At 30.5% G+C, this 11,519-nt stretch overlaps 1 protein-coding gene across 1 annotated transcript; it reads right to left on the reverse strand.

The window, feature by feature from the left end:
* Positions 1–321: 321 nt before the first annotated feature.
* Positions 322–1,062, reverse strand: LOC111498525 (stigma-specific STIG1-like protein 1). Its single transcript, XM_023149817.1, has one exon. The coding sequence runs from the start codon at positions 957–959 to the stop codon at positions 474–476; it is 486 nt and encodes a 161-aa protein (XP_023005585.1). The 5' UTR covers positions 960–1,062; the 3' UTR covers positions 322–473.
* Positions 1,063–11,519: the final 10,457 nt, after the last annotated feature.

Consider the following 11,519-nt stretch of genomic DNA (forward strand, 5'->3'; position numbering starts at 1 on the left):
AAATAGTTTCTAGAAATTAATACATTTTTAGTTCAAGCAACGGTGGCGTGGAGATTCGAATATCGGGATCAACATAGTATAAAATATACGCTATGATGCAAATATTTTTCTATTTATTATAAATAGAAAAATATAAATGAGTTATATATATACATACACATTACGAACTATGAGGCATATATACCATGTTGTTACAAATAAATCCTCCCTACAAACAAAAAGAAAAAAAGGCATTGGCACAAAATATAATTCTCAATGAAGTTCTTTATAAGAACAATCTTATTTTAAATATATTTTTAAATTTCAGCTGTAGTAATTGATTGTTTTGACCAGAACCACATAAAATGTGGCTCTTTTTTATTGTATTTGAAGCTTTTTCAAATTCTTTTTAATAGCCATAAAATCAAAGATGATGTAATAAACCATCGAAGTAATGGATTATTATAGAGTTTGTAATTGTAGTAATAATATTATCATGCATACTCACACATGCCGTATACACAAAATTTACCGAGTTGGCAACGGTTATTGCAACTGCCGCAATGGCGCTTGTCATAGGCCACATCAACGCATTGTCCTCCACAACACTCCGCCGTGTACTTGCATTTCTTCTTGCATCCGCCGCAATTGTGCTTGTCATTTCTCAAGTCCACGCACTTGTTGTTGCAACATTGCCACCCCTTTCCATACATTGTCTCGCACATCTTCTTGTTCTTGTTGCAATGGCTCGCCGATCTAGGGTTTTTTTCCTTCTCTATTAGGAATCGGCTTAGAGGTCTCGATGGTAACAACGTCGTCGTCGTTGCAGCTTCTTCTTTCTTCTCAATTAAGGGTAGTGTTGCTTTTGTCTTGATCTTTGTCTCTGTCACTGTGGTTGACCTATCAAAGATGTTCGTTGTGAGAGTGATAGAGAAAGCCATGGTTATGGCTAGTACAAGTAGTATTTTGCGAACTTCCATGGCTTTGCCAATGGAAGTTTTGGAGAGGAAGTACGTGGGTTGGTTCGGGTTTTTGGAATCTTATTTTCAGAGAGGGAGAGGGGTAGGAAGTTAGAGGAGGAAGACTTTGATGCTTATAGTGGGAGTAAGGCGAGAAAGATGGGGAAAAGGAAGGAGAAAGAGTGTGGTTGAATTATAGGTCAATAGCCCTAAGGTTTAATTTAAAAGGAAAAGTTTCATTGATTTGGGACACCACAAAACTTGTTTTCCACATAATTTTAATAAATGTCATTAATTCACAAAGTCAACGGGGGCAAATCTGGGATTTTAGAAAATTCAGTGTCTCTGTAAAGGAGCTGACCTCAGGAAAATGAGGAAGTTAAGGCATGCTGTTAGGTTAAGCAAAGGGAAGGGGTTTGCAAAGAAAAACACATATTTGAAGCAAAAGATATAACTTTAATCTAATTTAATTTAATTTAATTTTGTAAATATAAATGTTTGAAGGCCATAAAATGAGAGGTCTCGATGCGAAGTCTTAATATCTTTTCAAGTTGACTAACTCCCAAGGATTCATTTGCCGACAGGTATGTCATTATAGACATTATTTTCAATTTTCAAAGTTGATGGACTAAGGGATCAGAGAAGTACTTATTTTCAATATAATATGTATATTACAATCTTATATTTGAGACATCATTTTAATATTAAATTAAATATATAGTTTACTCCTTATAGAGATAGGTTACTTTTCAAATAATAGTACAATGATTTTAGCTCAATAATATACATTAATAAAAACCATTTCCGATTCATGGAAAATAATTTTGTCCTATTTTTGTGAGATCTCACGTCGGTTGGAGAGGGGAATGAAACATTTTTTATAAGGGTGTGGAAACCTCTCTCTAGCGAACGCGTTTTAAAACCGTGAGGTTGACGGTGATACGTAATAAGCCAAAGCAGACAATATCTTCTGGCGGTGGGCTCGAGCTGTTACAAATGGTACCGCAACTACTAGCGGTGGGTTCAGGCTGTTACAAATGGTATCAAAGCCAGACATTGGATGGTTTGCCAGTGAGAACGCTGGCCTCCAAAGAAGATGGATTATGAGGTCCCACATCGGTTAGAGAGGAGAACAAACCATTTCTTATAAGGGTGTGGAAACCTCTTTATCAAGATATAATATTTTGAGAATAACTTATAATAATTAGTTATTGAGTACTTTGGATTTTATTAGTAGTATATTTTATTTTACTTACAAGATTTCATTTTAGGCACTAGTTGATAGTTTGTATCGGTTGTAAACATTAATGAAGATAGAACTTCTCATCCTACTTCTATTTCTCATTCTTAACACTCAATTAACAGATTTTTAATTTTCATTCTTAACACTTTTCAAACAGATTTTTAAAACTGTGAGACAGAGGTTTTGCCGTCAAAGGAGATCATATCTATTTCCAATTTTTAAGTATAAATATACAAAACTAGTGACTTTAGTTTTGCACCCATGATTAAATGAAATTTAATTTAATTGTATAGAAGATATTTGTTTCAATGTCCTTTGTTTGTTTGTTTGTTTTTTTTTTTTTTAAGTACAACCTTTGCTTCTTCAATATTAGCTCATTCTTATTTATAATTATTCATGTAATTTGTAAGTAAATAATATTAATTGAATTTAGTTTAAAAGTCGTCTTAAATAGGGTTGAGTCCAATAATTATATGGACCAATAAAAATTCAAATATCTATATATTTTAGAGTTTAGATATTTAGATATTTTAAATCTAGAAGATCACATATGTGTAAAAAAATAAGAGAGATCACAAATGTGTAAGCCATAAGATAGAAGATCACAAATGTATGGTTCACATTGTCTAGCTTCACTATAAATTCACCTCCACTTCGCTAACTTTTTTAATCCAAGAAAAGCAAAGTATATTAATCTCATACAGAATGTTCTTGATTGGTTTGAATAAAGAATGTGAATGTTTCTCACAAAAGAGTTGTGTTCAACAAGCTTGTATTAGAGCGAGGATATGATTAGTTGTCTAATCTCTTGAAACTCTTAATAAACTCTGTAGTATGCTTGATCTTTGACATAAAAGACGATTGCTTGAGATTATTAGTAAGTGAGTTTTTTCGTGTCGTGAGTCATTCATGTATTTGCAAGTTATGTGTAAAAACGATCTTATTTGGTATTACTGAGGTATTGTCAACACAATGAGTGATCTCCAAGTCATCAGAGAAATCAAGAAACTTAAAAGTAACAACGAGAATATAAAAGTTTCATTATTGCTTTATGAGGACGACTTGGTCAACAATCACTTGTAGAGTTTGAAAATTTGCCAGGCAACCAAAAAATCATGGTTAAGCAAATGAGAGACGTTATGATAAAGAAGGAAGAAGAAGCACTCTATACAAGTAAAAGTCAGAGCACCAATAAGCCGCCCATCAAAGGTGGATACAAAATGCTAACAAAGGAAGAAGTCACCGAGGAATTGCACAACTTGGAAAGCTTAAAAGAGTGACGAAAAAAGTTCCAAAGGGAAGAGATATGAAAACATTTGCTACAATTGTGGAAAGAAAGGTCACATGTCCAAAGATTGGTCAAGAAAAAAAATCCTTCAAAAGTAATGGGGCAACCTCTAAAAAAAAGATGGAGAATGAATGAGATACTGAGATACTGTGTGCCTTAAAAGGTGACGGAGAGCATACCGATTATGAGAATGACTTGATCATTGATTTAGGGTGCTCAAACTACGTGACTAGTAAATAGAGAAAACTGTGAGACAAGAAAGAGTACAAAGAAAGTCGTGTGGTACGCACAACAAACAACTCACAGTTGTCAATTGCTCTCGGCAACACTATGATTGTGTTTAATGTGAAAGTTTATGAAGATGTTAAGATATTGGAAAAACTAACAATGGAAGGGCGAAGAGTGGAGCCGTTTTTATTCTATTTAGAGAGTACCTATGTAGACAAGACTAAGAACAATGAGATATCACATCTATGAAATTGCAATGTTGGGACATGTTGGCTATTACAAGTTGAAGTTGGTTATGTATAAATCCATGCCCAATGGCCTAGCTCAACCTAATGTCAAAACAAATATTGTTTGTGTTAGATGTCATTCTGGAAAAGCTCATCAATCAATTACCATATAAAGAGTTGAAGTTTAGAGGGAAAAAAAACCATTAGAGTGAATACACTCTTTTTTTTTTTTTTTCAAGATGACGATTGAAGGAGAAGTAGGAATGAAGATTTGTTGCCTACACTCAGACAATATCAAAGAATATATGTCGTTGAGTTCGATCAATATCTACATAAGTGCAAGCTACGCATCAATTTAGATATGCCAACACTTCACAAAAAAATGGTGTAGCAAAGAGAAAAAATCGACATCTTGTAGAGATATATCCAAGCATGCTACAGTAAAAGAATATCTAGAAAGGTTTTAGGCCAAAGCGATGTGAACTTCTACCACATAATTAACAAGGTTCCCTAGCTATTTGAGAGGAATACGAAACCTACTGTTAGTGTCACAACTTGATTTTTTACTCGAGTCACAAGTAACTTAAAACTTGGAAATAGAAAAGACAAAATAAAAATAATGGTAAAATTTTCACATTTTAAAAAAATATAAATAATTAATTTACCAATCCAAGGTAAAGCGGAAATATATTGGGATTGGTAAACAAAACAACTTAAAATATTTGAATAGTTGAAATAGGGTATGACTGTGTGCACCATATGCTCGAGATCTCTTTCATTCATGACTAACTCCTATTTATCACTTAAAAGATATGAGAGATTAGGAATGAGTACAAAGGTTCAGTAAGTATGCTCTTAATCGTGTTCTTGGGATATGTTGGGTACGACACTCTTTCTTGACATGTTATAATTGCTCTTTAATTAAATCAAAAAAGCACTAGGTTGCGGCATATGCCAATAAAAGATTTTGATCATTGTTCGTATAATTTGAATTTCGCCCATGGCTTCAATCTCTCGACAAAATAGAAAATCTTTCTCGAACATATCATGAATATCCAACATCAACCTAGAAAACTACTTGACATAGTCTCAAATATTCCTAGTATACTTCAATTCCTCAATTTCCTCCAAGTTAATTGGGAAGAATTTTTCTTCTTTCATCACAATATGTATGGCTAGAAAGTATTGTATAAGGTTAAATATAAAGTTCTCTAGAGACTTGGCATCTTATCCTATTGTACTATACCACCCTACGTAGAAGTTTGGTTCCCCACTGCTTGATAGTGAGATTTAGTCTAATGATCAGATACGCCCTCCTAGCCCTGATCAAGTCAAGGGCAACTTTTACATATTCAAAAAGTTATGTGATCCTCTAACCGATCTTCATTTGGAAGTTTTATATATCATTGAATGCTTCTTCATATGGGCAACAAAACCCATCAAGTATCTCCACACTTGAAGCCACTAACTCTTGAGGCCTTTTCCTCTAGGATCTCAACTATATATTCTTGGCATGGAATTGTAGATTATGTAGGGTTTGCCGACTAATCCTTCGTAGATGGATATCAGGTATAAATCGATTTATTTTATAATGTACCTTGATAAGTCATTTAATATTGTAACCATATACGAGGTCGTGCCTCACAAATTTAGGGTACACACGATCACAATATTTAGGATATTCACGAAATTGATATTTAGGGTACACATGGTCACAAATTTAAGCATGAGTAAGATGTTAGATTATATGGCAACTCTAGTAGGTGAATAGGGTTCAACAATTAAACGTGATTAAATTTTTCTAATGATTAAATTTTTTTAAATAAATAGAATATGATAATTAAATCAATAAACTAGTTCAAGAAACAACACTGAACAAGTATAAAAAAAAAAAAATTAGAACATGCAATTAATCTTAATAGCACTTCCGAAATTAAATAGGAAAGGGTTAGAAAATATAACACCGTAGTTTCATAGTGATTCGGTCAAACTCGACCTACTCTACTCCAAGCGCCTCTTGGGAATTTGAATAAACTTTTCTCGACTTTTTCCTGCATCAGAGCTCAACCGCTACACAGCTCCTTTTACGAGTTTAGAAGCAAACTCAATCTTTTTACGGCTCAGGATCAAGGAAAGAGTCAAGAAAGGTTTATTTAAATTTTCAAAAGGCACTTACGGAGTGGCGTAGGTCGAGTTTGACCGAACTACTATAAAACTATGGTGTCATATTTTCTAACTCTTTCTTATTTAATTTCGAGAGTGTTATTAAGATTAATTGCATGTTCTAAGTTTTTTTTTACTTGTTCATTGTTATTTCTTGAACTAGTTTATTGTTTAATTATCATATTCTATTTATTTAAAAAAAAAATTGATAATTAGAAAATTTTAATCACTATTAAATTATTTTATTGTTGAAACTCTATTCACCCATTTAGGGTTGCCATATCCATCCAAGTATCAGAGCAGGTTGTTCTTATATATTTTTTATATAAACATTATTTTTAGATCTTATGGCAAACCTACGTGTCAAAAACGGTTTTTGTGAAGGACAATCAACCTCTACACCTCCTTATTTTGATGGAACAAATTATACGTATTCGAAAGCTAGAATGAGAATTATTTCCAATAGGTTGATTATATATGATATAAAAAAAAGTTCTTTTAATGATAGTGCTATAAGTGAACTTTATTGTGCCAAAGTAATGATGAATTTAATAGAGTATATTGTTAGCATATGGAATTTGGAAAACTATTGAAGTAACTCAGGAGGGAACAAATGAAGTTAAAGAAACAAAAATTAGCATGTTAGCTCGTAATAAAATTGATGCAAATGAATCTATAAATGATGAAAAAGTAACAAATTTTTGCTTCATGGCTCATAATGACAAAGAGGATAAAGTCATAGCTCAATGTAACAAAGAGAATGAAGAAGACGAGGTAATTCTTGAATCTCCTTCTTATGATGAATTATTTAAAGTTTTTGAGAAAAGTTAGTGCGTCAAAAAAAAAAAAAAAAAAAAAATATATATATATATATATATATATATATATAAAGGCTTCGATAATTAAAAATAAGTCTTTATTAAATGAAATTTCTTGCTTAAAGAATGAGCATATTATTGTAAAATTTGATATGCCTCGTGAAAAACATGTATTTGATTATGATGAAAAAAATGCATTAATTGATAATGTTAAATTAGTTAAATTTCTTGAACAGGATTGTTATAAAAAAAATAAATTAATTAAATTAGTCAAAGAAAATGAATTAAATACTATGCAATAACTTGATAAGCAAGAAAGTAAAATTAATGATAAGTGCTAAAAAAAATAGATAAAATAATTGAAGCATGTAAGCCTTATGGTGATAAAAGAGGATGAGTCTATGTTGATGAATGTTTACTCTTTCCAGTTCTAAAACAATATTTGTTAAAACATCTTCTATTATGTCTAAGTCTAACACATAAATTTGTATTTATATGTCATTATTGTGGTGTGGAAGGTCATATTAGACCTAATTACTTTCAATTAAAAAAATTCTCAAAACATTCCTTCAATAACAAAATTTTCTCAAAATATAAAATTGAATCATATTTTTAAAAAGGGTATTTCTATTGAAAATAGAATACATATAAATTCTTGATGTCGTTTGTTTCTCATGTAGTAAGTTTTTTTTAATACGAATACAAACATGATTCCTAAATTTGTGAAGACTAACTTTCTAGAACCCAAACATATATGGGTACCAAAACGCCCATTTTGAATATCTTTGTTTTTAAATTTATTTGAAAACCTCTAATCAAAATGAGTGGTATTTGGACAGTGGTTGCTCAGCATATCATGGGAAATCAATCCAAGTTTGTGAGTCTTTCCAAGGAGGATGGTGACTCAGTAACTTTTGGCAACAACAAGAAGGTAAAATAATTGGTAAGGGTATTATAGATAATAACTCTTGTATTCTGTATTCTCATTAGAGATGTATTTTTAGTTAATGGTTTAAAGCATGACTTACTCAACATTAGTCAATTATGTGATAAAGCTTTTAAAGTTATATTTGATAAAAATAATTGCATAATTGAAAATTTTAGTGATAGAAAAGTACGGTTGGTTGGAAATAGAGATGATAATGTATACATTATTGATTTAAATGATTGTCATAAATGTCTTTGGGCTTTGCCGGATAACTCTTGGTTATGGCATAGAAGATTAGGACATACTAGTATGCACTTATTTCAAATATCTCAAAAAAAAATTCATTAGTTTGAGGTCTTCCTGAATTTAAATTTCAAAAAGATAAAATTTGTGATGCAAGCAAACCAAGTCGTCTTTCAAATCTAAAAATGTGATTTATACTAGTACACTTCTTCATCTATGACATATGAACTTATTTGGCCCTTCTCAAATAGCTAGGGAGGGAATTACTAATTTTTGTGATAGTTGATGATTTTTTTTCGAGATTTACTTATGTTTTTTTTTTTTTGTAAAAGAAATTTTGGAATTTACTTATTAGTGATAAAGGGAAAAAAAATGTTTCACCTAATAAAAGTGAGGTTAAATGGAAAATAAAAAAGGGAAGAAGCTCCCCAAAAGAACGTAGGGATGCCTCATCTCATCTCAAAGACTTGATTATTAGTGATCCCGAACAAGTTGTGAAAACTCGTTCCTCTATTAATTTATTTAATAATCTTGCTTTTGTTTCTCAAATTGAACAAAAAAAAGTGTTAAGGATGCCGAAAATAATGAGTTTTGGATTTTAGCTATGCATGATAGAAGAACTAAATCAATTGGAAAGTAACAAAGTTTGGAAATTAGTCTCTAGGCCCTATAATATTTCCATTATTGGGAACCAAACGAGTTATGAAAATGAGAATATCATTAGAAATAAAGTTAGACTGGTAGTTCAATATTATTGTCAGGAGGAAGATATAGACTATAAAGAAACTTTTACACTCGTTACTAGATTATGAGCTATTAGAATATTACTTGCATAATTAATTAACGTTTTGAGGATAACAAACCTACATTCAATTATTAACAATTTTCATTATTTTAAATTGTCTAACGTGTAAGGTTAGGAATAATGATTTCAGCATCTTTTTTGGTTCACTCAAATCAGAGCTAAAACGAAGAACTTTCAGTCGAAACAAGATACCCGACGTGATGATGTGGTGGCACAATTGACATCATGAATCAATCAAAGTATCACAATTATAACTTTGGTAGAGCAACAAAAGGGTGGAGTTTTCAATTACTTTTAAATGGGAATAAAATTATTTGAACTATAAAAATAAAAATTATATTTTTTTTATTATATTATTACCTTTAACCTAAATAAATAAAATAAAATAAAAACATGTGGCCCACATTTTTTGACGATAAAATAAAAAAAAAAAAAAAAAAAAAAAAAAAAAAAAGATTATTTTTCCTCCTCTAAGTTTCAGTTATGTTTTAGTGTTCCAGATTCCTATTTTTAGTCTGCTCACGGTTTAAACTATCTCTTCATATTTTTTATAACACTAGAAAAGAAAAGTAGCTCTTTCCTGAACCTCGGCTTCTCTCCTGAACCGGAACCTCTATAACCTGACCCTATTTACCTTATTCATTCAATCTTGAACCTGTCGGTCTCACTGCTGAGCTCAATCACTACTGAACCTATTTATTCTTTTCCTTCTTTCACTCTTGAACAAGGTAAGTCAAGCGTCCGGATAGAAGGTCAAGCTACGGAACCATACAACTTCAATAGTTTCTTCCATCTAAATTTTTTCTAAAGCCTTGGAGGGCGTAGAAAGAGATGTTTATTGTATTGTGCGAAAATAATTGTTAGCTCAATGATCAAATTGTAAATATATTCTTAGAGAGTTGATGTGTACCTACCGAATTAAGACAATTATACTGATTTGATTCCTATAGCAATTTAGTGGTTGGGCTCTATTTCAGGAAAGAGTGAGAGGCATTTAAGCAGTGAAGTAGGTGGAGTTTGATCTAATCATTATGAAACTACTATTTATATTTTCTAACTCTTTCATATTTAATTTCGAAAGTGTTATTAAGTTTTATGTATGTTCTAAGCTTCTCATATAATTGTTCATATTAATTATCATATTTTATTTATTTAAAAAAATTTATAATTAGAAAAATTGTTTAAATAATTTTATTGTTAAACCATATCCACCCGTCTAGGATTGCCATATCCATCCAATAATGTTGCCTTTTTGGCCCTTAATCTCAAATTAATTAATTTTAATCGATAACAAACCTACATTCAATTACTAATCATTCTCAGTATTTTGAATTGTACACCGTGTAAGGTTAGCTACTAACAATTCTCAGTATTTTGAATGGTCCACAGTGTAAGGTTAGAAATTTGTCCACTGTGTAAGGTTAGAAATAACGATTTCAAGGTCTTTGAATTGTCCACCGTGTACGGTTAGAAATAACGATTTCAAGGTCTTTTTTGGTTCACTCAAATCACTGAAACAAGATATTTGACGTGAAGAACTTTCAGTCGAAACAAGATATTTGACGTAAAGAACTTTCCGTCGAAACAAGATATTTGACGGGAAGAACTTTCAATAGAAACAAGATACTTGACGTGAAGAACTTTCAGTCGAAACAAGATACTTGATGTGATGATGTGTTGGCAAAATTGACATTATAGACCGATGGGATGATGTGTTTGGCAAAATTTACTTCATGGACCAATGGAAGTATGATGTTCATAACTTTAGTAAAGCAATAAAGGGGAGTTTTCAATTATTTTTAAAGTGAAATAAAATTATTTGAATTATAAAAATAAACCGTTACTCACACGTTATTTTTATTAATATTTTTTATTATATTATTACATTAAATATATATATATATATATATATATATATATATATATATATATATATATATATATATATATATATATATATATATATATATATATATATATTATTTTAAATAAATTTTAAAAAATTTCAAATTCATTTTTATATTTAAATATAATATATATCTATATATAGATATAGATATATAAAAGGTAATAATATAATAAAAAACTATTAATTACGGTTTATTTTTATAATTCAAATAATTGTATTTCAATTTAAAAGTAATCGAAACTCTACCTTTATTACTCTACTAAAATTATAAATGTCATATCAATTGGTCCATGATATCAATTTTGTGGGGTCTATGGTGTCAATTTTGGCACCACATCATCATGTCAGGTATCTATTTTGATTGAAACTTTTTCGTTTTAGCTCTGATTTGAGTGAACAAAAAATAACATTGAAATCGTTGTTCCCAACCTTACAATGTGGACAATTCAAAATAATTATAATTAGAATCATTAATAATTGTAACGACCTAAATTCTACCTATTTAATTTAAGGTCATTACTATAAATGCAGTATTTACCTTAAACGGGCTCTTATCATAAATGCAACATAAGTTTTGCCTCATGAATAACCAATACAAGGGAAAGAAAGGAAAAAGAACCATGAGGAAATAAATGTCTTACACTACCCTATAATTTATTATGCATTACAACTCAACCTATATTAATGATGCAAATGGGAATTCAACCTAATCTAACCTATACTATGGAT

Source organism: Cucurbita maxima, unplaced genomic scaffold (assembly GCF_002738345.1).
Source record: "Cucurbita maxima cultivar Rimu unplaced genomic scaffold, Cmax_1.0 Cma_Scf00025, whole genome shotgun sequence".
Classification (NCBI taxonomy): Eukaryota; Viridiplantae; Streptophyta; class Magnoliopsida; order Cucurbitales; family Cucurbitaceae; genus Cucurbita; species Cucurbita maxima.